Genomic DNA, 27,394 nt, shown 5'->3' on the forward strand with positions numbered 1-27,394 from the left:
GCGCCGTCACTCCGGAGCCCCGCCCTTTGATTGTGTGCCCGCCCTCCCCGTGCTGCGCGGGCACGCCCCTCGGTCACGTGGCCGCCCGCGTACCGCCCGCGGCTCCTCGTGAGCCACCGTAGAAGGCTTCGGGCGGCCGCCGGGACGGAAGCCGCGAGGCGCCGCCGACCGCGCCTGCGACAGCGTCGGCCCTGCGCGGAGCGCCGGCCTGATGGCGGCGGCGGCGATGGCCGAGCAGGAGAGCGCCCGGAACGGCGCCCGCAACCGCGGCGGCGTCCAGCGCGTGGAGGGCAAGCTGCGGGCCAGCGTCGAGAAGGGCGACTATTATGAGGCGCACCAGATGTACCGGACCCTCTTCTTCAGGTAGCCACTGCGCCGCGGCCGCCGAGTCCGGTGCCCCGCCCTCTGCCGCTTCCCATTGGCCGCGCCGCGCCGCCCCGCGCCCCCATTGGCCCATGCCGCTGTCCGTCGCCTGGGCGGTGGGAGCAGGGGCCGTGCGGCGTCCGGGGGAGGGCTGCGGCCGGGGAGCGAGACCCGGGACCCCGACCCAGAACCGTGACCGAGACCCCAGACTCTGGACTCAGACGCAGACTGAGACCCCAGACCCAGCCCGGACTCTGGAAGCCGACGCAGACCGAGACCCCAGACCCGGCCCAGATTCTGGACTCCGGCCCAAACCCCTGGCCGAGCCCCAGAACCAACGCAGACCCCTGGTCAAGACCCCAGACCCGGCCCAGACTCCGGAGCCCGCCCCAGAACCCTGATCCGGCCCAGACTCCGGACCCAGACCCGAACCGCAGACGCAGACTCCGGACCCCAGTCCCCGGCCCAGACCACCCTCTCCCTCCCCCGCCCCGAGCGCCTTTGGGTTTGAAGCCCCAGCTCTGAGTTCCACGGTTTTCCTGCCTCTGGGAGTCCCGTCGCGAGGCTGTAAACGTAAACGTCTTTCTCCTCTTGTTGTGTAGCCCTTGCTCACCCGAGTGTCTTGTTACTAAACCAGCTGTTCCCATAAAGCCGGTATTTTTGTTGTACCTGCGCTGCCTGGCCACGTGCGGCAGTTGAGCTTCTGAAATGTGAGTCCCTAACGGCCTGGGCGGTGAGGGTAAAAACACGGCCTTCAAAGACTTAGCGCAGAGAAAATGTCAGGTATTAGGAACCTTCAACTCTTGATCGCACGTTGAAGTGATGCTTGAATATATTGGATTAAATAAAATGTCTTTTTTTAGTGTGGCCTTAGGAATTTAGGTTTTCTTAAACCTAGCTCAGTTTTCTTTTGGACTGCAGTGTGTCACACCGTTTCTGCTGTCATGCAGCTACTGCTGTAGTTTTTTAGTTCTTACATGTGTAAGGCATTCCTGTATATTACACACGTTCTGTTAGCCTTCAGGTTTCTTGCCAGAAAACATTTGAGACACTCGTTAGCATTTAAAGATAGTTTTAGAGGATTTCGTCTGTTCTGTGGAATGCCTTTTCGTTCTAAACTGGTGCAGAACAGCAAATACTTTGCTGTGATACCTAAAGGCATTCATGCCTGCCTTACACCGTTTAGGCCTAGATTTAAATTTCTTCTTCAAATAGCAAGTTGAATCAATATTTTGGGAACTCTGGCAGTACTTTCTGCTTTGGTTGTAGTTGGGTTTAGACGTAACGCTTCGTGTCCCAGACCGAGTTTGAGCTCTGGCGCCGGAGGACCCGGGAGGGGTGAGTTGATTGTCCTTCACGGGATGAGCCAAAGATGTAAGTAGGCTCTAAGGTCTGTAACGTCGAGCTTTCGGCCTGGCAGCTTAGCCAGTCAGATCTGTGTGATGGGGAGCTTTCGTAGCGCTCAAGATTTGTCGTGGTGCTTGCTTTTCTTGGGGACTTTTATATAAAGTATTTGCCCCGGTCACTAGTCAACAAAACTGGATCTTCCCAAAGATAAACATGGTGTTCCTTGTTTTGAGCCAGTTCTGCAGTTGCTGCTGTACCAGGAGCGTGATTGTTGATTAGCTTTGAAGAGGCCAGTCTCTGTGCGCAGAGTGTGCTTTGTGGTGACGTGGGGACAGATGCAGGCCGTCCACCAGCCCGGCCTTGACCTGGGTTCGCATTCTCTCTCTGCTCTGTGACCTGTGATCCAGGACAACTTGTTGAATCTCTTCTCTGAGCCTTGGCTTCCTCTTTGATCTTTTAGGGGTTCTTACACCTCTTCAGAACTCCTGAGAAGTAAGTGGTCTCCTGTGGGCCTCTTTGGGGGATGGCGGTGAACGCAGGCACCGTAGCAGTTGTGGCCGTCCGGGGGCCCAGCTGAACAGGCCTGGAGTCGTCCCTGTCTCTGCTGGGTACCGTCCACGTTCAGACCTGCGCTTGCAGCCCTGAGAAGTCAGCTTCGCTCTTTTGATGTCTTTCTATAAATAAGTGCTTTTAAGTGTTTATATAAAATGTAAAACTTGATGGGTTTTGACATATGTATACACCCAAGAAATTATCACCAATCAAGGTACTGAAAATACCCATCATCCCCAAAAGCCTTCTCACCTGCCTTTACAGTGAATTCTTCACCACTTGCCCCCAGGTGCCCGCTGATCTCTCTGTCATGGTAGATGGGTTTGCGTTTTCTGGACTTTTATGTACGTAGGATTGTACAGTACGTCCTCTTTTTATGCGGCTTTCTGAATTCCCTCAGCACGATCATTTCAAGATTCGCCTTTATGTGTATCGTTAGTTAATTTCTATTGTTGAGTGGTGTTCCATCGTATGGGTGGACTACAGTTTGCCCATTCACCTGCTGGATAAGTTCACCAATCTGTGCTATTTTAATTCACTTACACTGTGTCCCCCAGCAGTTTGAGGAGGAGAGGAGGAACTGGGCAGCCCGGGAGGTTGGACTTATGGGGGGTGGGGTGCCGCCGCCCGGGGCAGGAGCCAATGGTTCTGAGAGAGGCTGAGCTCCGTCTCCTCGAAGGTGCGGGTGCCCAGGGCGCTCCCTTGCCTCTCCAGCCTTCTCTCTGCAGGGACGGGGGAGGGTCCGTTTTCCAGGCCTGATGGGTTGTCGGTACTTTGGCGACTGCTCTGTAGGGTGGCCTGTGGCCTGGAGGGGCCTCTGCACCCGCCAGGATTTAACTGTGAAAGGGGCCTCGCTGCCCAGGGGGCTTCCTGAGATGAGTGTCGATTGTGGGTGTTTTGTGTCTTAAATCAAATGAAGAAATCTTTTGAAAGAGGAACTTCAAACCTGTGTACTCAACCACCTGGGGGTAGGATGGAGCGCCCGGGAGAGGGCGTGGGGTAGACACTGCGTCTGCGTCGTTAGTGTTAACGCTTGTGTCTATGCTCTGCTTTAAAAAAAAAAAAAAGTGCAAAATGAACGATTGCACAGACGCAGCGCGGGGGGGGGGGGGGCTGCGGTGGGGGAGGGGCGGTGGTGCTCTGAGCCCCCAGGCCTCGGTGGCACCCCGCCCCCTCCGGCTCGGGCACCGGGGAGCCACATCCGCCCTTGCCGGGGCTCTGCGGTGCCCAGAGAACACGTCCGGCTTTCAGGGTGCCTGTCGCTGCTGCGGGGTTTCCAGCTCCAGGCCCCCTCCTGCAGGGCAGGGCTGCCCAGGGCCGTGCGGCTTTGGTCACTGGGGAAGCCGCCCCAGGAATCCAGCCTGTCTGCCTCTCAGGGCTCCGCTCCCTCCCCAACCTTCTAGGCATTCATCTCTTGCTGTGCCTGGGGAGGAGAGTCCGGAGCCCTGTCGTGTCCCCAGAGCTGAGCGGGGCTGCGTGACTGTCCCCTAGGAGGCGTGCCCGCCGTCCGGGCGTCTGTGCCGGTGGCGGCGTGAGGGCTCATTTTTCCAGAAGGCCCCGTTCCGTGCCCGCGCCCCCAGGTGCCCCGTCTGCCCCTCAAGGTGCGCGGGGTTCTCCTGGTCCAGCCCGGGTGCTGACTGGGACGGGGCTGCTGCTCCCGAGCCTGGTGCACAACAGTCCTTTTCTGTGGTTGGTCCCGGCCTGAGCCTCGGGCCGCGAGCCAGAGGGCAGCGGGGCTCCGCTGGCTCCGTCTCCGCCTCCAGCGCGCACCTGCAGGCCTCGTCTCTGACTCCGCTTGTCTGGGCCGGGACGCAGGTCTGACCGGCTGGGCGGGTTTCCTTCCTGATCGTCCCTGAGAGGAACGTGCAGCCGTGGGCTCGGTGTCCTGCACTCAGCTCGGGCCTGGCCCCGCCCCCCTGAACGTCTGTCTCACTTATCGTGGACGGAGCATCCTTTCTGTCCCGTGTGTGCCGGGTTGCCTGTCAGGCTCTCATCCGTCTGCAGTTCGGCAAGCCGGCTTTTCCCAGCTTCCGTCCCTGGTGAGAAACGTCCCCGGTGGAAAGTGGTCGGGGTGGAGGGAGCAGCAGAGGGGGCGGCCCGGCAGGCCCTCGGCCCCAACATGTGGCCCTCGCCCGGTTCTTGCTGCCCCTCACCACAGCCAGGCCTGTGCTTGAAGCTGGAAGTGGCCCCTGGCCCCCCGCTGGTCCCTCTGCTGAGACCCCTGCCCAGCTGCAGGGAGGCTCTGCTTCTGGTCCGTTTGGGCGGAGAGAGTGCCTGGCACACTGTCATCAGACGGCGCTGCTGCTGCCGCGGGGCGCCTCGTGGGCGGGAGGGCTGGGCCGTGGGCGCCCAGCACCGGCCTGGACAGACGGGAGTCGGGGGCAGCTCCGGGAGGTGCCCTCGGGACCCGAAGCCCAGCTCCGCTCCGTTCTCAGCGGAGGCGTATGTGGGGCGGGTGCTCGCTTCCTACTCGGAGGCCGAGTCTTTGGGATCTCATCTCTGAAACGAGCCCTGTGAGATCCCGGCCCTGGCCGGCCCTGCCCTTCTCTCCGTGCAGGTACATGGCCCAGAGCAAGCACGCCGAGGCCCGCGAGCTCATGTGCTCAGGAGCTCTGCTGTTCTTCAGCCACGGCCAGGTGAGCCGTCTGCCCGGGGCCAGGGTTGGCGTGGGGGGGCCAGGGAGAGGCCTGGTGGGCAGCCTGGGCTGAGCGCCCCTGTGTCCCAGCACCAGTGTGGGGCCTGAAGGCTAGTGGCCTTGGTGCTCAGAACCATCTCTTAGGTGCAGTCGGTCGCTGTTTTCTAACTGGAAACCAGAGCCACTGCCCAGCCTCACCGTCTTCTGAAAACGGGCCAGAGCCTCACGTCCCACTGACAGTCCTTTTGTATGTTTTATAGCAAAACAGTGCAGCTGATTTGTCCATGCTGGTCCTGGAGTCGCTGGAGAAGGCGGAGGTCGAGGTGGTCGAGGAGCTGCTGGGTGAGATGGAGTGGACACGCGTGCCGTTGCCACATCACCACGCCATTCCCCTGCCCCCACCCCCCCAGACGCACCCAGCCTCCCTGGCGCGTGGTGGGTGCCACGTGGTCTGGAGCCCCTGCCCCGTTGGGCGAGCCCTGCTGCGAGCTGCCTGGCCGGAGAGGCGCGCGCGGATCCCCACTGGGGCGGCCCCCCTCCCTTCTGCTCCCCGACACAGGCTCAGCTGTGGGGAGGCGTCACAGTGAGGACGGTTGGGGTGGCCCCAGGACCCCCCCGGTGTGCCTGCCGCTTCTGCGCTTTCTTTCAACGTGAACCAGTTGTTCTTAATTTCTGTGAGCTGCATAACACGGCAGCAGCCGCGGCTTCCTCTGGCTCAGGCTTGTGTGGGTGTCGTTTGCAGAAAGTCTGGCCAAGCTGTTCAGCCTGATGGATCCCAACTCCCCGGAGCGAGTGGCATTTGTGTCTCGAGCCCTGAAGTGGTCCAGTGGGGGGTCCGGGAAGCTGGGCCACCCCCGGCTCCACCAGCTGCTGGCCCGCACCCTGTGGAAAGGTAGGCCGTGGGTGGGCGGGGGCCCCTGCGGGCAGGTGGGCCAGGGAACAGGCGGCCCTTCTGATGCTCTCCGGGCTGCTGCTGGCAGGGTCCGTTCGGATCAATTACAATCATCTGCGCTGCTGACGGGGGTTGGGGGTGGCCCTCAGAGTCCCAAGCCGCCGCTGCTCTGAGTGTGAACACCTGCTGCACTCGGGTGGGCGGGGCGTTCCCTTTAATGGAGCTTCCGGTCCCCTGCCGGCCACCCGCTCCCCCGCGCTGGGGCCTCCTTCCAGGACGTCCTTCCCCCGGTCCTTCCGCCGCCGGCGTTCTGCCAGCACTTCTGTCGTCTTCTAAGTGAGCGTTTGCGGGGGCTGTTCAGTCCACGAGAGGGGGTCAGGCCCGGGCTCAGGCAGAGGAAGGGGAGCGGCCTGAGTCACTCTTGGGCGGGTGTGAGGGAGCTGTGGCACCTGGGGCCTCGCGTGGCGGCCGTGTGTGCAGCTCATCCACGTGGTGGTCCAGGGGTCTGGGCCCCACCGGCCAGGTCGGCTCTGTGCCTCGTCCTCATGGGCCGTCACCCGGGTGGGGTCAGGCGGAGGGACGGCGACCTTGGGCAGGTGTCTTGGGATCGCGCGAGCGGGCCCGACCTCGTCTGTCTGAGGCTGTGGGAATTTGGAAGGTCTAGAGACCTCTGGACGCTCGTGCTGGGGCTCTGTCGATGGTTCCGTTCAGCCAGCGGCCGTGCGGGCCACCTGCAGCATCAGTGCCTCGATTCACACCCGCCTCACTCAGCCTGTGTGCCGAGGTGCCGGGCAGAGCTGGAGGGGCCCGTGTCTGTGGGACCCGTGTTACTGGGACCGGCGCCTGGCGTGAAGCAGGGAGTGTGGCACCTGCTCAGTGGCTGAAGAGCTGCTCAGAGGCCTCGCTGGGGTCGAGAGCTGTTAGGCTGTCATATATTTAACATCAAATGTTTGAACCTCAAGACCCAGGCCTCTTACGGTGTCACGTCAGGAACGGATGGCGAGTGAGGCCAGCGGGCCCCGCACCTGTGGGAGGCCGTGCTGAGGGGCATCTGCAGGGCCCCGGCGGTGGGCGGCCTCCAGGCAGGCGTGTGGTGTGGCCCGGGGCCCGCCGTGCTGTGCAGGGCGCCGTGGGAGACCCGCCTACTCTCGGTGTCCCCGCTCCGCTGGGGTTTCGCGCAGGCGCCTCTCCGGGGCTTGAGGGCGCCTAGTGGCCTGCCGGGTTTCTCTTCTCACGTGGAGGCTCTAAAACCGAAAGGTCGCTCTTGGGGCTGGAGGGAGAGGAGACCAACAGAACACGACGACACAGAGCACGCTCTTCTCTGAAGTCACCTGCAGTGCTGGGAGCTGATGCTGGGGGGCAGTGGCGATCTGGGGGTGCCCAGGTGGGAGGAGAGTGCTGGTGGAAGGTGGGAGAAGGCCCAGCCTGGGAGGCGTGCCCTCTGTCCGGAAGGAGAGGGAGCCAGTGCGGCGTGTGAGTGGGAACTGGGGGGCTGCCCTGGAACTGGGTCTCTGCCTTAGCACCGCTGACCCCGGGCGTCCTTCCCGCGCTGCAGGGTGCCGAGTGGCATCCCTGGGCTCCCCAGCTAGGTGCCAGAAGCACCCCCAGCTGTGACGGCTGACGCCGGCTCCAGACCTTTCCCTGCGTCTGGAGTAGGGGTCGAGTCGCTCTGGGTGAGAGCCATCGGCGTGGAGGGTGGATCCAAGGGGGAGGAGGGGGTGTGTGTGTCCAGGTGAAACTGGGGAGGTTGGGAGCTTGGTCGCTTTTTAAGAAAACAGACCATTAGAACCCCCTTAGAGCTCAGTAGCCGGTTTAGAGTCAAAGGCTCAGAACAGCAGAGCATCAGAGGAAGCACCGTCCTGGAGGGCTGGCATCCAGCCCTGTCCTGGTCCTCGTCAGAACGGCAGACTCGGGGCCAAGAGGGCCACTGGGCTCCGTCGTGCACACACCGCACTAGCGGGATGCGGGTTCTGCCCCAGGGCTTGAGGCCGCCTTCCTGTTCAGCTCCCAGGTGACCCCGATTCGAGTGGGGACAGTCTGGTCTCTGCTGGGGACACAGCCCAGGTGGAAGTCAGCGCGGCGATGACGTAGGACCGCCATCCTCCCTGCCTGCGGGGCAGGGGGAGGAGGGGCACTCACAGCTGCCTGCTTGCCTGCCTCCGCAGAACAGAACTACTGCGAGTCCCGGTACCACTTCCTGCACTCCAGCGACGGGGAGGGCTGTGCCAACATGCTGGTGGAGTACTCCACGGCCCGGGGCTTCCGCAGCGAGGTGGACATGTTCGTGGCCCAGGCTGTCCTCCAGTAGGTACCCGCTTGCTGTCCGGCCCTTGCGTCCGTGGCCTCCTGGGGTCCAGGGCTAGCCTCTGGTTGAGCCTCGCATGAGGACAGGCCTGAAGTCACTCAGTGTCCCACACGCAGCTCACGTCCCCCAGTGTGACCCCTGCTGCTGACCTCCGGGCACCCCAGACGTGCCCCTCAGCTCCCCTAGGCCGACTTGTAACGTTTCCATTGGCGGTAGAAGTACTTTCTGTGCTTTAAATTAGCGTTTTGTTGCCATTGATTTTCTATTTTCCCCATTATCTATCACATTTGGGGGCGGTGGTTAGTGTTGTGCAACTATTTTTTTTAGGACACGTACACTTACCAAATTTTCAGCCTCCTGGGATGTTAACGTGCGCGTGCATCACAGCCTTTGTTCAAAGGCCGTTTGCCTTCCCAGGTGTTTTGTGCGTCCAGACACAGTGATGGGGGAGTTGCCCGCCCACTCCGCACCCCAGCTCTGTGTCTCTGCCCCTCTGTCCCCGTTGGGCCTCCTCTTCTTTTGTTTTCTCTCGACAATTTGAAGATACTGAAACACAGCAGAGTCGCTAGAGGCGTGAGCATCCTGTTGGGCTCACACAGCCGAGAGCACACGTTGGGTGACCTGGGGCCTGACCTCCCTTCCCACTGGACCATGTGTTTGTCCCACCACATGTCTGTCGATGAGATTACTCCCTCCCAGGAAAGCACTTGCATCTGGTGGCCGGGCCTTGGGATGGGGTGTGTGCCATGAGTTGGGGTGGACGGGGAGCTTCCGAGCTCTGACATGTCACCACTTGTTGCTGAATCTGCGACTTTGAAAACGAAACCTGTTTAAAATCCAGGACTCGCTGGCCCTGGCTTTGGCATGTGCTGGCAGTGTTTCCTCTGGCGCGAGCCCTTTCTCGCCCATCCGCCTCTGTCGAGGGCGTGCACCACAGTGAAGTCCGGCCGTGGACACGCCCTCCACGGGGCGGAAACAGGAGCCCGGGCAGCCTCTGGGCCACCGTGCTCTCGCGGGCAGGGGCAGACAGGTGTGGGACAGGTTCAGGGAGCCCTGCCGTCTCCTGGATCTGCTGAGCTTGAACACGTCACCTTCTCAAGTTAGTTCTCCCCGGCCATAAACCTTGGGACTCCCTGGGGTGGCTGGTCCACGCGAGGGGCCTGGCTGGTGCCCTCGGTGTGTTGCACAGGGGCACGGGCCACATGGGGCCCTCTGGGCAGGCGCTTGTAGAAACCCATTTCCTCCTCCTCCGGTCAGGTGTGCCCACTCACTGGGATCTTATTTCCAGGTTTCTCTGTTTAAAAAACAAGAGCAGCGCGTCAGTGGTGTTCACGACGTACACACGGAAACACCCGTCCATCGAGAGCGGCCCTCCCTTCGTGCAGCCCCTGCTCAACTTCCTCTGGTTTCTGCTGCTGGCCGTCGATGGGTGAGCGTGCCTGCGTGCGTGTAGAGGCGTGTGGGTGAGGCGTGCACACGTGTGCGTGGAAGCACGCAGAGATGTGTGGGTGAGCGCGTGGGGGGGGTGGAGTCGTGCGGTTTCTGTCCACGTCCTTGGTCTCGTGTGGGCATCGGCTATGCTGCGCTCTGTCCTGTTCCAGGGGGAAGCTGACGGTGTTCACGGTGCTGTGTGAACAGTACCAGCCATCCCTCCGGCGGGACCCCATGTACAACGAGGTGAGGCGGGGGGCAGCCGCTGGAGGGGGACGGGGAGGGGGAGGGGGAGGGGGAGAGACACTGTGCGCGGGGTCCGCGTGCAGCCTCGGGCTCAGCGCCCTCCGCGACCACGCCTGTGCCTCTTCCAGTACCTCGACAGGATAGGACAGCTCTTCTTCGGCGTGCCACCCAAGCAGACGTCTTCCTACGGAGGCTTGCTAGGTGAGGGGCTCGTGGGGCGGGGGGCTCATAGTGGGGGCTTGTGGGTGAGGCCGAGTGTGGTGTGCCGGCCGGAGGAGCGGAGCAGGCAGGGGCCTGGAGCGGGGCCCAGTGCCAGCAGGAGGGTTGCGGGCTCCTAGCTGTTTCCCTCTGCGTGTTCCCCTAGCAGAGCTCGTACGGCCCCCGATGAATAATTGTCCCCTGGGGTCCCTCTCCGTTGGCCACAGGATCGAAGCCAGATTTCTTTTTTTTGTGGTAAAGTACACATTACGTACAATCCCCACCTTAACCGTGCTTAAGCACGCAGGACAGTTGTGTGAACTGCATGCACACTGTTGTGCAGCGGGTCTCCGGAACTTTCCGTCTTCCCAAACTGAGACTCTGCCCCATTACACACTGGCTCCCAGTGCCCACCCCCTACTTTCTGTCTCTGTGAACCTCCAGGGACTTTACATAAGTGGAATCACACAGTGTCCTCCTTTGCCGGCTTATGTCACTGTCAGGTTCAACCCTGTTGTAGCAGGTGCCAGGATTTCCTTCCTTTTTAAGGCTGATTCATGTTCCATCGTGTGGATAAGACTGCATCTTCAGTGGACACCTGGGTTCTTCCACCTTTGGCTGCTGTGAATGTGGGTGTGCAAGTTACCTCCTTAAGGCCTTGCTTTCGGTGCTTCTGGGACACCCAGAAGCAGAATTGCTGGATCTGTTTAATGTTTTGAGGAAACGCCATACTGTGTTCCCACAGCAGCTGCTCCTCAGCAGGGCACAGGGGTCCCAGTTCCTCCACGTTCTTACCAGCAGTTGCTGTTTTCTGGTCTTTTTGACAGTTGTCATCTTACTAATGGGTCTGAGGTGGGTCTCTGGTTTGATCGTCCTGATTTGCGTTTCCCTAGTGACTAAGCACGCTGCGTATCTTTCGCGTGCTTATTGGCCATTTGTGTGTTTGCCTGTTCGTGTCATTTGCTTAGTTTTGAATCGTGTTGGTGGTTTTACAGGTTCTCTACACTGGGTATTAATTCCCTTCCAGATACGTGATTTGCAAATATTTCTCCCATTCTGCGGGTTGCCTTCTTTATTTTTTTTTAAAGACTTTATTTTTTAAAAGCAGTTACAGATTGACAGCAAAATTAAGAGGACGGTACAGAGATTTCGCATAAATACCCCTTCCCCGCCACAGGCGCGGCCTGCCCATTATCAGCGTCCCCCAGCAGAGGGTACATTTATTATGGGTGAACCTGCATTGACATGTCATTATCACCCAAAGGCCAACATATTGATACATAAATTAGGGTTCGTTTTTGGTGTTTACCTTCTGTGGGTTTGGACAAATATGTGATGACATGTATCCACCATTATACTACTGTGCAGAGTCGTCGTGGTGCCCTAAAAAATTCTCGGTGTTCCACCTGTTCGTCCTTCCCTCCCTTGTTGCCTTTTTACTCCCTGGAGTGTCTTTTGATGCACAAAATATTTTACTTTTCATGAAGTCTAATTTGTCTATTTTCCTTTTGTTGCTTCTGCCTTTGGTGTCATTTCCAAATCCAGTGTCACAAAGCTTTTGCCCTGTGGTTTCTTCTAAGAGTTTTATTATTTTAGGTCTTCCATTTAGGTCCTTGATCCATTTTGAGGTGGTTTTTTTATGTGGTGTTCTACTTATATAAGGGTCCAGCTTCATTCTTTGGCATGTGGATTTCCAGTTTTCCCAGCACCAGTTGTTGAATAGACTGTCCTTTCCCCATCAAGTGGGCACAGAACCCTTGTCAAAAATCATTTGACCATATATGCGAGGGTTCGTTTCTGGGTTCTGTATTCCATTGGTCGATATCTGTCTCTATGCCAGGACCACACTCTTTTGATGACTACAGCTTTGTAGTAAATTTTGAAATGAGGAAGTGTGAGACTTCCAGCTTTGTTCTTTGTCAAGATTGTTTTGGCTATTTGAGTTCCCTGAGATTCCATATGAGTTTTAGGATGGGTTTTTCTGTTTCTGCAAAAAAGTGTTTTGGGGATTTGAGATTTCATTAAATCTGTAGATTGCTTTGGGTAGCGTGACATTTTAACAATATTAAGTCCTTTAGTCTAGGAACGTGGGATGTTTGCATTTATTTACGTCTTGAATTTCTTTCAGAATTTTTTATAGTTTTGATTGTACAGTTTTCCACCTCTTTGGGTCAGCTGATTACTAGGTGTTTTATTCTTTTCGATGCTGTTGTAAATGGAATTGTCTCCGTAAAGAAGTTATTGTGTAGACTCTTCAGAAATGTTTACGACAAGTAAAATCGTATCACTTGCAAGCAGATCATTTCACTACTCTTCTTCAACTTGGAATTCTTTTATTTCTTTTTCTTGCCTAATTGCTCTGGCTAGAACTTCAGGTTCAGTTGACCCTTGAACAGCGTGGAGGTTAGGGGTGCTGACCCCCTGCACGGTTGAGAATTGGCATATTAACTTACAGTTGGCCCATCGTATCTGTGGATTCAACCAACTGCGGACCAGGTAGTACTTCAGTATGTATATAGAAAACAGTGCACAATAAGTGGGCCCGTACAGTGCAAACCCGTGTTGTTCAGGGGTCACCTGTACCATGTTGGACACGAGTGGTGGGAGCAGCACTCTCGCCTTGTTCCTGGTCTCAGAGGAAGAGCTTTGACTCTGTCGCCGCTGAGCGTGGTGTCTGCTGTGGGCTGTTCATATATGCCTTTTATTACATCGTAACATGAGATGGTTTCCTTCTTATGTTCTTTCTGGGTGAGTGTTTTCATGAAAGAGTGTGGCATTTGTCCCGTGCTTTTTGTGCGTCATTTGAGGTGATCACTGGTTTTTCCTTCACTCTGTTGTGGTGCATCGTGTTGACTGATTTTCACGTGATGAGCCGTCTGCACTCCAGGAGCAGATCCCACTTGGTCGTGGCGTCTGATTCTTCCACTGTGCTGCTGAATTCGGTTTGCTAGTATTGTGTTGAGGATTTTTGCATCAGTGTTCATAAGGGATATTGGTCTGTAGTTTTCTTTTCTCACAGTGTCTTTTCTGGGTTTGGTAGTGGAAGGATGGGTGGTACCAATTCAGGAGCTTCCCCAGTGAAGCCGCGAGGTTCAGGGCTTTTCTTGTTGGGAGAGATTACACAGTCTCCTTACTCATTAGAGTCTCTTCAGAGTATGTATTTCTTCGTGCTTCAGTCTTGGTAGGTGCTGGTGGCCAGATCGCTGACCCTACCTCTCAAGGCCAGGCCACCTCCCCGTGTCCTGCCCGTTCTTCTGATGCAGCCTCGGGGCTCCTAATCGGACTCCTGCCCTCCAGCAGGGTGGGGACCAGTGTAGTCCTGCACTTAAAAGTGGGTTTTGCCATCCTTAATGTTTTATTTTTGAATAGGTAAATCTTGTCTCACAGAGTCCAGATGTACAGGCTCGTACCCAGCCCTGCCACTGTCCCATGGTGACTCGCAGGCCAGGCAGTGCTAGGTTTCCTTAGCTTCCTTCCAGGGGGAACTTTGCAGGCACACAGACGGCCTGCAGTGGCAGGACCGCCAGGCTGGCCCCTCGGCGCCTGGTCTCGCTGCTCCGACGAGTTGCTGCTCCTGGCCCTGCCTCGTGGGGCTCTCCTGGGGGGAGGGTGGAATGAGCGTTTGTCGTTTTCGTGGCCATCGTCAAACTGTGCTCCGTGGAAAGGTCTTCCTGTCTCCCAGATTATTTGAAAAGCTGTTTCCCCTCAAATACAAGTTGGACTTTTTACCTGTAAACTGGGTCTGTCTGGAGTTTCAGTGGAAGGTGTGGGGGGCCACTTCCCTTCTCAGGCTCTCATGTCACAGCCACTCGTCTCGGTGGCTGTGTCGTGTCCTGCCCACACCTTGGGCTTCTGCAGCGTCTGTCCGTCCACAGTCGTGGTGACATTTCAGCATGTTCAGTCTCGGGCTGCTGTGACTGTCAGCTACTGCGTTCCCGTCTGACTCCCTGTGTTTTCCCACAGAACTTCCAAGCGCGTTGGCGCCAGGTGCGGTGACGGGCCGAGCTCACTGCAGCTCGAGGCGGCTTTTACCCTGAGGGCGCCGCCCGCCCTTTGTTTGTTGTTCCCCTTCGCGAGTTGGCTTAGCGCACTTTTTAAACTTCGCTTTTCTATTGACATGATGGTTCTTTGGATAAAAATTAGGTAAAAAGGAAAAGTGTCCATCTTGACAAGGCCCACAGCAGTTAACGTCGTCACGCGTAGCCTTCGGAACTGTAACGTCTGACTGACTCTGTGTCACTTGAGCGTTAACATGTGAGCGAGTCACCTGCCGACCGGCCGCCCGTGATCCTCCCAGGCCCGTCCTGGTGGCTGTGCAGCGGCCCCTCGACAGGCACCTGGGTCTTCTCCCCTCGCGGCCCCAGCAGGATCCCTGCGTCTCCGGGCGCGGCAGACGCGTTTCTGTGGACAGACCCCCGGAGGGGGCTCCGCGGTTGGGCTGCTGTTGTCTTGCCAGGCCCCGGTCACGCGCCGTGGGAGGAGGCGGCGTCCGGGGGTCGGGCAGCGGGCGAGGTGCGGCCGTGGCCCTGACAGCGCCGTGCACCTCCTTCCAGGGAACCTTCTGAGCAGCCTCATGGGCTCCTCGGAGCAGGAGGGCGAGGACAGTCAGGACGACAGCAGCCCCATTGAGCTCGACTGACGCCCGCGGACCTGCACGGACTCGGCCTGGACTGCGGCGGGTGCGGCTCCCGATGCGGGTCCAGACCTGGGCCCCCCGGGCTCCGGCCGAGGCCGAGGGGCCGCACGGCGGGTGTTCTGGGGCTGCCGGGGCCGTGCTGGCCAGGCCGCCGTGTACCCTGAGATGACCCCAATAAAGCACAGGCCCTGCCGCGCCTCCTCTCCCGGCCCGTGTGTCTGGTTTGCTTGGGGAGGGCTGGGTCTCGCACAGGAGGGCCCTGTGGCACGCGGCGGGGGTGCCATGCCCTCAGGCGGGGCGGGGGTGGCCTGGCACGTGTCCTGGGGAGCGCCTGCTCCATGCTACACCCCAGGAGCTGCAGCCGAGCGCCCAGCCGTCGGAAAGGCGTCTCGTCTGGGAGGCTGCAGGACCGTCCGCCATCGTGGGGCAGTATTTATTGTCTCCGGGTGACAACGTTTTAGGTTTTAACCAAATGATCGGCCCCGGAACGAGCAGGTCTGTCCCTTCTCACTGATTGTGTCAGATGCCCCAGGATGGATAGGATAGTTACAAAATGGGAAACACTTTTATTTTTTCACAATTATAAGAGTCGTAGATTAATACCCAGTGATCATGCATGGGAAGGAACGGAATACACAATTTTATTTACTGTAAAAATGGAATTTAAAGGAAGGTTGGTGTTCGTGTTGAGTTTAAATAAATCCTTTATACTGGGCTTGGCAGCACTGGTCCTTTCTGAGTGAGCTCCTGGGGCTGGTCGTGGGCTGGGCCACGGGGCTGGGGCTGTGAGCAGTGGCCAGGGAGCCCCCCGCGAGGGGCATGGGCACCGTGACCGGTGTTGTCCAGTTCTGTCCGGAGTGTGTCCTTGGTGGGCGGCGGCCGGTGTTGAGAGTGTCGCGATCGTAGACGTAAATATACAGCGTTTTATTCCAATCTGCGGACAGGTGAGGCCTCCCAGGCCCTGCAAGCAGCCTGGGGGGCTGGGGGCGCCCTGCGGTCTCAGCGCTGTGATGGGGACACGTCGTGCTGTTGTCGCAGGCGGCCGCCTGTGTCTGCGACTCCCCCACCTCTGTGCAGGGGCTGCCCAAGCCTGCGCCAGCCTCGGGCCTGAGGACCAGGGCGGGGGCCCTGCCAGCAGGAGGGGCGGGCCTGGTGTGGACCATACGGGTCCTGCCTCATCTGAGAAATTCTTCCCACCGGTCGTGCAGCTCTTCAGGGTGTTTTGTCGTTTCTCTCTGGACTTTTCTGGGTAGAGCGTGTGGGTGTGCACACGCTCAGACAAGGGCACAGACCTCACACTGGTGCTGAGCGGGCGCCCGAGCTCCCAGGACCTGAGGCTGAGTCCACGAGGGCGCGTGGGTGGGTGGGTGGGTGGGTGGCCCTGCATGGTCATGAAGGTCTAGGGGAGCCCGGGCTTTCGCTTCTGACCCAGGGCGAGTCCTTCTGCCTCATCTGGAAGACAGTGGACCTGGGTTCTCAGGGAAAGGGTGGCCCCCGCAGCCTCGCCTGGGCTAGGAGGCACTGCCTGGGGCAGGAAGGGTTTAGGGGAGAAAGGGGCCATGGCCCTGGGTGACCCTGCAGCTGTTCTCACCCCCAGCCCAGCCATCTTGGGGCCCCCACTGCCAGGGGAGGGGGGCCTTGTGCTCCCCCTTTTACCCTGCAGTCCCTGCTCAGAATCCAGGTGCACGATGGGTCTGAGCTGTGGGCGTCTGCTCAGATGAGAGGGGAGATGATGATGGGGGCTCGGAGGAAGGGTGCCTTCCCTCATCCTCTGGGTGTCGCCCACAGCCGGGCCGAGGCCCTTGGGTGCCCCTCTCCTGGGGGTGTCCCTTTCCTGGCAGGTCCTCCTGGGGGCCCAGAGCCCCCACTTTATTCCAAGATGTGACATGGAGGGGGGACACCCTGGCTCAGGGCCCCTCTCCTGGTCCCAACAGCTGGACCAGGGCTCCCCTGGGAGCACGTCTCAGCCACACAGGATGCCGCCCAGATAACCCAGCAGATGAGATTTCCTGGGGAGACGGGACCCCTATGCACATCCTGCCCCCAAGTTCTCCACCACACAGGGTTCCTTCCCTCCCTCACCTCCTCCCCCAGGTATGTTCTCATAGATGTCCCCCATCCCCCCAGGGCACCCGGGGAGAGGCACGCTGGGGTCCGGGCAGCGGCGCAGACGCGGGCCTCCATCCTCCAAGGGTTCGAAGACCGTGAGGGCAGGCGGAGGGCGGGTCATGTCAGCACGGAGTCCGGAGCCGGTGTGGGAAGTGCCCGGCTGGGGGCGGGGGTGGGTGCAGCCAGCCCTGTGGCCCAGGCCCGGGGGGCTCCAGCCGTCGGGGCCTCTGACCCCCGGGACCCTCGCGGACATGGGGTCGGCGTGCTGAGGGAGCCAGGGCCCTGTCTGCCACTCCAGCCCCTGGGACCCCACAGCTGACAGCGGGTGTTCAGTAAGTACTTGCTGGGGGAGGGTGGGGGGAGTGAGGGGACACGGCGGGGTGGGGGGCATGCAGGCAGGCCCTCTGTCCCCGCAGCCCAGCCTCCTGGTCAGGGGTGCGGTCCCGCGGAGGTGGGTGGCAGCAGCTGGGGGGCCTCAGAAGGAGGCGGTCTGGCGGGCGGGGAGGCGAGTGGGGGGCCGTGGGCGTCACACCGGGGGCAGCGGCACGGCGGGGTCGGGCTGGGCCGGCTCCCGGTGGCGTCCCAGTGGCGTTCCAGAGAAATGGGTCCTAGCAGCTCGAGCTCAGGCCCCACCTGACCACGACGGGGGCTGCCGAGTCCCTCCTTCCGCTGCCGCCTCGCCTGCCACGTCTGGCGAGTCCGGAGCCCTCAGGCCTCCAGGACCGTCTCGTGCTAGGGTTTGTGCTTGAAGTGGGCTTCCACTGGAAAAGGGACAGGGTGCCAACCGGTCAGGGCCGCTCGGGGCCATGGGACTGGGGCCCCAGGCCGCCCCGCCCACCTCACCTGCGTACTCCTGGGGCAGCATGGGCCTGTCCACCACCTTCCGGAAGGCCTCCATCCACGCCCGCTGCTCCGACTCCGTTTCGCAGGCTAGTAGGAACCGGCGCTCTGGCGTGACGATGGTGATGCCGTGCGGCCAGTGGTGGCCCTGGGTGGATGGCGGGAGCCCGTCCAGCACTGTGTAGCCGCTCTCCCTGCTGCCGATGAAGACCTCCCCACGGGCGAAGGCGTCCTGGGTGGGGGGACCGGGCTGAGTGCTGCTCAGAGCCGCGTGCGGCCCCCAGGCCCGGCCCCTCCTTGCCAACCGGGCCTGCCACCTCCAGCTCACCCAGCAAATGCTGGTCGGCGCCTCCCAGGCAGGCGGGTGACCCAGGAGGGCGCATCCACGCCGCGGGGGCCCTGGGGCCGCGGCCCATCCTTACCAGGGGGTCCTTGAAGTACATGAGCCTCCGGTCGTCCATGGTGAACCAGCGCTTGCGGAAGCCTTCCGTCTGCTGGGGGTCGAGGGAGCCACTGGTCGGCCCGAGGCAGGCCCTGCCCCTACTGCCTGTCCCCCCTCCCTCAGGGCGGGGCCGCCAGCACGTCCACTCGCCTTCCGCGCGTGCTCGCGGGGCCCCATCTGGGCTGTGGGACCACCTGGGTCCTGGGAGCCGAGTCCCCCGTGTCTGCCCCCATCCCCCACGTGGCAGGGACCTGGGGGTGCACAGGGACACGTTGGGGGGGTGGGGCCAGGGCAGGAGGCAGGGCTCGCAGCTGGCTGGGGCTGGACCCAGAGCCCCAAGTCAGTGGAGCCCGCGCTCTCGCAAAGCACTGGGAGTCGGGGGGGGCGCAAGTGTCACTGGCTGGCACTGCTGACACGCCCCCCCCCCCCCCCCGGGATACGACCTCAGAGTGAGGCCTGGGCATCTGGGGTTCCAGGTCAGACCCACCTTGGGCCCCGTCTTCTCCATGTAGCCTTCCTGAAGGTAGTTCCTGGACAGCTTCGGCACCAGCTAGGGCAGAACCACTTGGGCTGGGCCCTGGGAGCCCCTCCCCAGCTGCCCCCTCCCCTCCCGCCCTTCTCCCCCCTCGCCCTCCCAGCGAAGCTAAAACACCCCGGAATAAAGCAGGTCTGCAGGGGCCTCAGGCCAGTCAGCAGTGGGGGGTCTCGGGGGGGGAGGGGTCCACGTGGGCCCTGGGTCGGCTCCCAATCCCGTCCCAGCCTGGGGCACACGTCCCCCGACCCGGGTCAAAGGTAGCAGCCACTCACGTCTGCGTCGCTGGCCCCTGGGAAGGCCACCTGCAGGTAGTGGAAGCGGGCAGCACGGAGCGCGTTGAACCAGTCCACCATCTCCTGGGGGGTCAGAGGCTGGGTGTGGGCTGCGGCCTCAAGGCTCCTGCACACACACCCCATCCCTCAGCGCCCGGGCCTGCTCGGGGGACACCCCCGGGGTGGCCAGTGGGGGTGGACAGGGAAGGCTCCACCGCAGGGGCACCAGGCCTCAGGGCCAGTGTGGCCCGACACCCAGGCAGCAGGAGTGGGCCGCGCCACAGACAGCCACCTCCGGACAGGCGGGGACAGCGGGTGCGGGGCTGCCGTCCAAGCTGCCCCCAAGCCCTGCTGCTGCTTCCGGCACGGGGCGGTCTCTTCTCCTCTCGGATCGTTCTGTCTTTATGACCTGCTATCTCTAGCCTAGAGGGAGGCCCATTTATTTATAAACCCACCCGGAGCTGCCACCTCCCGGCCACCGCCACCGCGGGAAGGAGGGCAGAGCTGTTCCCGGAGGCCGGCCCTCGCCTCACGGGGGCGTGCAGAGGACCGGCTCCCCAGGCTGAAGCGTCACAGCCCAGGTGCTGCCACACCATCCCTCCCACCCCAGGCCCAGCGCCCCACCCTCCTGTTACCTCTCATTCCTCCTGGCTGCCATGCTCGCTGCCCCAGGGACCCCTGCCCACCCCTCGTCCCCGCCACAGGCTCCCCCATCTCTCCCCTCCCAGGCCCTTCCAGGCTGAGGTCTCCCCCAACCCTGGATGGACCGAACATCTGCTCTCCCTGCCGACACCTGGACAGACAGCACCCTCCCTGATCTCCAGGTCCCCTGGGTCCTGCAGTGTCACCCCGACGCCCACCTCCAGCCACACCTGAGGCCCCACTCACCTCCCTGCCCACCTCAGTGCTCTGTCCCTCCTGCCTCGGCACACGGGACCCCCAGCCCAGCCCACACAATCCAGGCTGCGACATAGCCTCTGGGCACTGCCAGGGAGCCCTGCTCGGGCCTGGTGCCCCCCAGCCCCATTCCAGCGCACCGAGTCCCTCTGGCCCCTCCCCTGCCCGGTCCCTAGCACTGCCCCCCGCTCGGCTCAGGACCTCGCTTGACTCAGGGAAACCAGAGGGATGCTCCGGAAATTCAAGTTGGGCTGCAACACCCTCCCCCCACTGCATCTCCAGTGTAGATGGACATCTGCAGGGTCGGGTCAGCCCCCTCAGCAGGACCACCTCATGCTGTGCCCCACCCCTTCCTCTTCTCCTTTCCCCCATCCTCAGCAGAGTCTCGGTCACGGGGCCTTTGCACGGCCGTGTCCTCACCCCTCGGGACATCACCTGTTCTCTCACTCTTCCCAGCACTCGGCACAGTTGGGGTTTTAGTCGCCCGTGTGATAGACTCTATCTCCTGCCAGACTGTGCTGTCGCTCACGAAGACAGAGCCACATCAGACAGGCTCAGCTGCACCTACGCACAGGCCCTGGTGCAGAGCAGGTGCCCACAGCCCTCTGGGGACGCGGGCCAGGCCAGCATCCACTGCTCGTGCAGAAAGCGTCTGGGCTCCCGGCACCTACCCTCTGCCTTCCCTGGGCTCAGTCTCCCCACAAGGAAAGTGAAGGCAGAGGCTTCTGGGTAAAACTGAAGACTTGCTCACGTTCCTTGAGCCAGGTTCCCTCCCAAATCCTGTTAGTACTGCATAAGGGATTGTTTTTTCAGGGCTTAACCCCACGAGATGGCGAGAACGGTCACAAGGTGCCAGGAGCTGGCAGACAGGTGGGGGTGTGACCCGCAGGGGAAAGCGGAGGCACAGCCCAGTCTGTACTGCAGGCCCCAAAGGGCTTGGGAATGCAGAGCTCTAGGCTCCCCTGGAAGTGAGGGGGGTTCTCAGCAGGAGAACTGGCTAAGAGACGGCCCCTCCGCCACCCTGGCAGAAGATGGACCTTTACTCTTTGCAGGGGGTAGAAATAGAGGGTCTCAGGGGAGAGTTGTGCCAGGCACAGGGTGTGTGGGGGGGGAGGGGAGGCACCATTTCAGAAAGAGTGAAGCTACATGACTGCACACCAAGCTTGAGGCCCCTCCTGTTCCCTCTCAGCTCCCTCAGCGTCAAAGGTATCTGCACCAGGCAGGAGGGGTTTCCTCCAGAGAATCTGAACAGCCCCAAAAATCTCTCACATGGAAGTCAGAGAACAGAGCACACAAACAGGAAATAGCCACTTAGAAGAAATAAACATTGTTCAAGGATAAGTAAGCTTCAAATTTAACATTAATAATCAGAGATAAGACACTACAATCAAGAAACAAGAACAATGTACTCTGAAAAAGGGACACTGCAAAACCCAAGAGCAGCTCTGAAGACTGAAACATTGAGAGCAGAAAGAAAACTTTAAATAGGAAAGTTGCAAGAAAAAGTTGAAATTTTCTAGAAATCAGGGAAAAAGTGGGACTCGAATGAGAGAACCAATCTAAGACAGCCAATATCTGAATAACAGTTCTAGAAAATGAGAACAGAGAAAATAGAGGAGGAAATTATTAAAGAAATAAGAACTATTCCCCCACCCCATGGATGTAAATTACTAGGCAAGGAGGACTCACCAAGCTCCCAACACAGAGAAGGAAGACAGACCCAAGGCCAGGCTGTCATCGGAAAACTCTGAAGTGGAAGTTAGGATTTTCAGATGTGCAAGGTCTCTGGAAGCTTGCCTCCAAGGCACTCCTTCAGGAAGCTACTAAAGGGTTTGTTCCACCAGGAGGAGGGAGTAAACCAAGAAAGACTTAGGTTCCAGGAAATGGAATCAGCCCAGGACTGAGATGTGGTCACAGGAGAGATGATTCCAGAAGGGTGAAGTTGGTTGCTGCCCAGGACATATCCAGGGACTTGGACAGTCGGTGGCGAGGTGAGTCAGTAATGAGGACGTGGTTAACTGGGGGGAAAGGCAGCTGTTAGCTGTAGGAGAAATGAAACGTGCAGGAAGTGAAAAGTCACGGCTAAGGCTTGAGAGCATTTTTGTGGTCATGGTAACATACACTCTGAGTACACGTGTGGACAGAATAGCAACGTAAGGGTGACGGGTGAGGTGGGAGAGGCGCAGGCCTGGGCGAGGTGAGGGGTGGGGACTGGAGTAAGCCAGCGCCTCATCCGCGTGCTGGGAAGTCATCAGGCGATGGGAACGTGGACAGGTCTGGCAGCAGCTCGAGCATGTTATGCACGCACCTGGATGTGGGTTCCCAAGGGATCAGCTAAAAGCTGAAAAGAGGATTCTGGGAACATGGGGTAGGAAGCACTGGGAATCTGTCTCCCCACCTGGAAAACAACGGCACTGGCAGAATCTGACTGATGTAACCATTCTGTAATTCTGAAGTCTGTTGAAGTCTTAACAACTTCCAGGGGAAGACTTGGAGAGTACATTGTGGTTAATTTCAGTCAATTTCAGCTCTGACAACAGATGCAGCTACCCATCCTTCCCCGCCCCCCTCCCCCAGGACAGGCCGCTGTGCAGGTGTCCTGGAGCAACTTACTCAAGAGTTTGCAGGAGCTAGGGTGGGCAAAAAGGACTCTGTCCTCCACATATCAGGGATCTGTGCTCTGATCACAGGGAGACAAAGGAGGGGGGCATTGTTGCAGCCCCTACCCCTCCAGCTCAAGACCTCCCAAAGATTTAAAGGGTGAGCACCCAGTTTCTCCCCTTCACTTTTGGTTTTACCCCTTTGGGAGCCAGACATCAAAGACTAGGACATTCAGAAACAGCAGCATATGCAGGGGAAATTAGGAAGTGACCACACATGACCAGGGAAAGGCTCGGAAAAAACGTGAGCAGAAACTAAGTTTACACTTCAGGCTGATCCTTGGCACAGACACGGCCTCCAACAACTAAAACAAAAAGCCCCAAAGCAACAGCTAGCTAGCCAAACAAACATAAATAAATAGATAGCAAGCCTTGGGGAAGGGGGAGAATCTGATCTCCAGAGTTACCACATTATCAGAATCAAATGTCCAGCGTTCAACAAAAAATCACAAGGCACACAAAGAAGCAGAAAATGGCCCTTTCAAAAGAAAAAATAAATCAACGGAATCTGTCACTGACAAGACTTAACGGCAGATATACTAGACAAAGACTTTAAAACATGGTCTTAAATATGCTCAAAGAAAAGAATGTTTGGAGAAACTCAAGAAAATGCATAAACAAAATGGAAATAACAATACAGAGAAAACCTAAAAAGAAACCAGTAAAGAAATTCTGAAACTAAAAGTACAATCATGGAAATGAAAATTTCACTAGACGGATTCAAAGGCAGAAGAAAGAATCAGTCAACTTGAGAGGAAAATGGAAATTATCAAGGCTGAGAAACAGAAAAAAAGATTGAAGAAAAGCAAGTAGGGCCTAAGAGACCTGTGGGACACCACCAAGAGACTGACATATGCATTGTGGGAGTCTCAGAAGGAGAAGAGAGAAAGGGGTGGAGAGAATATTTGAGGAAATAGCTGAAAACTTCACAAGTCTGATGAAAGACGTGAATATAAACATCTAAGAAGCTCAACAAACTCCAATAAGATGAACTCAAAGAGGTCCACTCTGAGAAACGTTATAATCAAAATTTGAAAAGACAAAGAATCTTGAAAGCAGCAAGAGAGAAATGACTTGTCACATATAAGGGATCCTCAAATAGATTATGAGTAGACCTCATCAGAAACGCTGGAGGCACAAGACAGCTAGCCAATATATTCAAAGGAGGAAAAAACAAAACTCTCAATAAAGAATCCTAGGGCTTCCCTGCTGGTGCAGTGGTTGGGAATCTGCCTGCCAATGAAGGGGACACAGGTTCGAGCCCTGGTCCAGGAAGATCCCACATGCCGTGGAGCAACCAAGCCTGTGCACCACAACTACTGTGCCTGTGCTCTAGAGCCCGTGAGCCAGAACTACTGAGCCTGTGTGCCACAACTACTGAAGCCCGTGCGCCTAGAGCCCATGCTCCACAAGTGAAGCCACCGCAGTGAGAAGCCCGCGCACAGCAATGAAGACCCAACGCAGCCAAAAATAAATAAAATAAATTTCTAAAAAAGAGGAGAGATTAAAGGTAATATTTAAAAAAAAAAAAGAAAGAAAGAAAATGCTCAGGGAGTCCTACAGGTGAAATGAAGGAACACTAGACAGTACCTCAAAACCTTGTGGAGAAACAAAGATCTCAATGAAGGTAAATACATGGGCTATTATAAAAGCCGGTATTACTGTAACAATGGTTTGTAACTGTGCTTTTTGTTATCTACATGATTTAAGAGACTAATGCTTTTAAGGATAAAGCAAAAAAAAAATTAAGGTAAAAGCTAGTATTACAGTAAGTTTGGGTTGTGACTCCAAACCTTGTTTTTTACATACTTTAGGAGATAGTGCATTTTAAATAATTAGTAGGGGGGTTTTTTTTGTTTGTTTGTTTTTTGGTTTTTTTTTTTTAATCACTCATTGTACAGATGTAATTTTGTGACATCAACAACCAAAAGCAGTGGGGATGGAGCTAAAATAGTAGAATTTTATGCTATTGAAAAGACATTCAAAAAGCTTCTATATATTCAGTTTAGAATGTTTTAACTTTAGTATGTTAAATGTTATCCCCATGGTAACTCCAAAGAAAACAGTGAAAGAATATATACAAAAAGAAATAAGAAAGAACTTAAACGTTTCACTACAAAAAATAAACACAAAATAAGACAGGAATGCAGGAAATGAGGGACAAAAAATCTACAGGGCATAGGAAACAAATAGCACAATGACAGAAGTCCCTCCTTATCAGTAATTACTGTAAATGTAAATGTATTAAACTCCCAATCAAAAGACAGAGATTGGCAGAATGGCTATAAACACATCATCCAACTATATCCTTTCTCCAGGAGACTCACAAAATTGTGGAAGGTAAAAAACCAACAGATCAAAGAAGAAATCACAATGGAAATTAGAAAATATTTAGAGGTACATCAGAATGAAAACACAGCATACCAAAACTTACAGAATGCAGCAAAAGCAGTGCTAAGGGGGAAACAGATAGCTATAAATGCTGACATTGAAAAACAAGAAAGATACCAAATCAACAGCCTAACTTTATAACTTAAGGTACTAGAAAAAGAAGAACAAACTAAACAAACTAAGCTAAAGGAAAGAAGGAAAAAAAGATTAGAGATCAATGAAATAGAGAACAGAAAAACAATAGAGAAAATAAATGTAAACAAAAGTTGGTTCTTTGAAAAGATAGAATTGAAAAAACTTTAGCTAGATGGACTAAGAAAAAAAGAAGACTCAAATTACTAAAATCAGAAATGAAAGTGGGTATATCACTACTAATTGTACAGAAATAGAAAGGATTATAAGAGAGTACTATGAACAATGGTATAGCAACAAATTAGATAACCTGGATGAAACTGGATAATCTCCTAGAAACACAAAACCTACCAAGACTAAGTCATGAAAAGAACAGATAATCTGAAAAGACCTGTAACTAGTAAGGAGACTGAATCAGTATCAAAAGTCTCTCCACAAAAAAAAAAAAAAAATTTCTCCACAAAGAAAAGCCCTGGACCTCATGGCTTCACTGGTGAATTCTATCAAACGTTTAAATAAGAATTGATACCAGTCCTTTTCAAACTTTCCAAAAAATCAAAGAGGAGGGAACCCTTCCTAACTCATCTGTGAGGCTAGAATAACCCAGATATCAAAGCCAGACAAAGTCACTACAAGAAAACTACAGACCAATATACCTTATGAACACTGGTGCAAAAATCCTCAACAATACACTAGCAAACTGAATTCAGCATATTTAAGGATTATACACCATGACCAAGTGAGAGTTATTCCTGGAGTGCAAGAACAGTTCAATACATGAAAATCGATCAGTGTAATACACCACATTAACAGAATAAAGGGGGAAACTACATGATCATCTCAATTGATGCAGAAAATGCATTTGACAAAATTCATATGGAGTCTCAAGGGGATTCAGACAGCCAGAACAATCCTAAAAAGGAAGAACAAAACTGGAGGAATTCACTTTTGATTACAAAAGCCACAGTAATCAAAAGAGTATGGTCCTCATAAAAGACCCAAATTGCCACAGATATCCTGAAGGAAAAAGGACAAAGCTGGAGGCAAAACCCTCCCAGACTTCAGACAGTACTGTAAAGCTACAGTAATCAAAACAGCATGGTATTGGCACAAAAACAGACATATGGATTGTGGAACAGAAAAGACAGCCCAGGGGACTTCCCTGGTGGTCCAGTGATTAAGAATCTACCTTCCAGCAGCCGCATGGCACAGGGAGATCGGCTCGGTGCTTTGTGACCGCCTGGAGGGGTGGGATATGGAGGGTGGGAGGGAGGGAGATGCAAGAGGGAAGAGATATGGGAACATATGTATATGTATAACTGATTCACTTTGTTATAAAGCAGAAACTAACACACCATTGTAAAGCAATTATACCCCAATAAAGATGTTAAAAAAATTAAATAAAATTAAATTAAAAAAAGAATCCACCTTCCAATGCAGGGGACACGGGTTTGATCCCTGGTCGGGGAACTAAGACCCCACATGCCACGTGGGACAACTAAGCTCGCCTGCTGCAACTACTGAGCATGCAGGCCACAACTAGACCCCAGGTGCTGCAACTACAGAGCCCATGCGCCACAACTAGAGAGCCCGTGCACCACAACAAGGAGCCCACATGCCTCGTATTTTTTTTAAAAAAGAGCCCAGAAATAAACCCACACACCTACAGTCAATTAACCTTCAATAAAGGAGGCAAGAATATACAATGGGGGAAAGACAGTCTCTTCAACAAATGGTCCTGGGAAAGGTGGACAGTTGCATGTAAATCTATGAAATTAGAACACTCCCTGATACCATACACAAAAATAAACTCCAAATGGCTTAAAGACTTATAAGACATGACACCATAAAACTCCTAGAAAAGAACATAGGCAAAACATTTTCTGACGTAAATCGTACCAATGTTTTCTTAGGTCAGTCTCCCAAGGCAATAGAAATAAAAACAAAAATAAACAAATGGGACCTAATCAAACTTACAAGCTTTTGTACAGCAACGGAAACCATAAACAAAATGGAAGGACAACCTACGGATTGGGAAAAAATTATTTGCAAGTGATGTGACCAGCAAGCATTTAATTTCCAAAATATACACACAGCTCCTACAACTCAGTAACAAAAAACCAAACAACCCAATCGAAAAATGGGCAGAAGACCTAAATAGACATTTCTCCAAAGAAGACATATAGGTGGCCAAGGGGCACATGAAAAGATGCTCAACGTTGCTACTTATTAGAGAAATGCAAATCAAAACTACAAGATACCACCTCACACTGGTCAGAATGACCATCCTCAAAAATTCTACAAACAGTAAATGGTGGAGAGGGTTTGGAGAAAAGGGAACCCTTCTACACCATTGGTGGGAATGTGAATTGATGCAGCCACTATGGAATACTATGGAGATTCCTCAAAAAACAAAAAATAGAACTACCATATGATCCTGTGATCCCACTCCTGGGAGTGGGATTACGGAAAACTGCTTTGAAAAGATACACGCACCCCAGCAGTCATTGC

The 27,394-nt window shown here is 56.0% G+C and overlaps 2 protein-coding genes across 5 annotated transcripts in view; one reads left to right on the forward strand and one right to left on the reverse strand.

Moving 5' to 3' along the window:
- The first annotated feature begins 125 nt into the window (after window positions 1–125).
- Window positions 126–15,319, forward strand: GET4 (guided entry of tail-anchored proteins factor 4). 2 transcript variants are annotated; one of them, XM_027125545.1, is made up of 9 exons: window positions 126–363; window positions 4,820–4,898; window positions 5,158–5,239; window positions 5,640–5,789; window positions 7,955–8,093; window positions 9,383–9,523; window positions 9,696–9,771; window positions 9,900–9,972; window positions 14,523–15,319. In XM_027125545.1, exons 1-9 carry the CDS (start codon window positions 212–214, stop codon window positions 14,606–14,608), a joined length of 978 nt encoding a protein of 325 aa, XP_026981346.1. In that variant the 5' UTR covers window positions 126–211; the 3' UTR covers window positions 14,609–15,319. The 2 variants fall into 2 exon arrangements, with proteins under 2 accessions (XP_026981346.1, XP_026981347.1); XM_027125546.1 differs by lacking the exon at window positions 126–363 and adding an exon at window positions 4,080–4,301 and having other exon boundaries at window positions 9,867–9,972.
- The window catches only part of ADAP1 (ArfGAP with dual PH domains 1), a 63,045-nt gene continuing 50,878 nt past the window's right edge, over window positions 15,228–27,394 (reverse strand). For 2 of the 3 annotated variants that reach the window (XM_027125541.1, XM_027125544.1), the window contains 5 exons: window positions 18,804–18,887; window positions 18,484–18,546; window positions 17,977–18,048; window positions 17,558–17,786; window positions 15,228–17,475 (listed from right to left, as the gene is read on the reverse strand). In XM_027125541.1, coding sequence (XP_026981342.1) covers window positions 17,447–17,475; window positions 17,558–17,786; window positions 17,977–18,048; window positions 18,484–18,546; window positions 18,804–18,887 — 477 coding nt within the window. In that variant the 3' untranslated portion in view covers window positions 15,228–17,446. The remainder of the gene's footprint in view (window positions 17,476–17,557; window positions 17,787–17,976; window positions 18,049–18,483; window positions 18,547–18,803; window positions 18,888–27,394) is intronic. The other variant, XM_027125543.1, reaches the window with a different exon arrangement.

This window comes from Aethalodelphis obliquidens, unplaced genomic scaffold (assembly GCF_003676395.1).
Source record: "Aethalodelphis obliquidens isolate GAN/ISIS:26980383/991018 unplaced genomic scaffold, ASM367639v1 scaffold30, whole genome shotgun sequence".
NCBI lineage: Eukaryota > Metazoa > Chordata > Mammalia > Artiodactyla > Delphinidae > Aethalodelphis > Aethalodelphis obliquidens.

Coding starts and splice junctions, on each gene's coding strand:
- GET4 (XM_027125545.1), top strand. CDS start 212: ATGGCGGCGGCGGCGATGGCCGAGCAGGAGAGCGCCCGGAACGGCGCC. Junction 364..4,819: donor TACCGGACCCTCTTCTTCAG/GTAGCCACTGCG, acceptor CTCTCCGTGCAG/GTACATGGCCCAGAGCAAGC. Junction 9,973..14,522: donor TTCCTACGGAGGCTTGCTAG/GTGAGGGGCTCG, acceptor ACCTCCTTCCAG/GGAACCTTCTGAGCAGCCTC.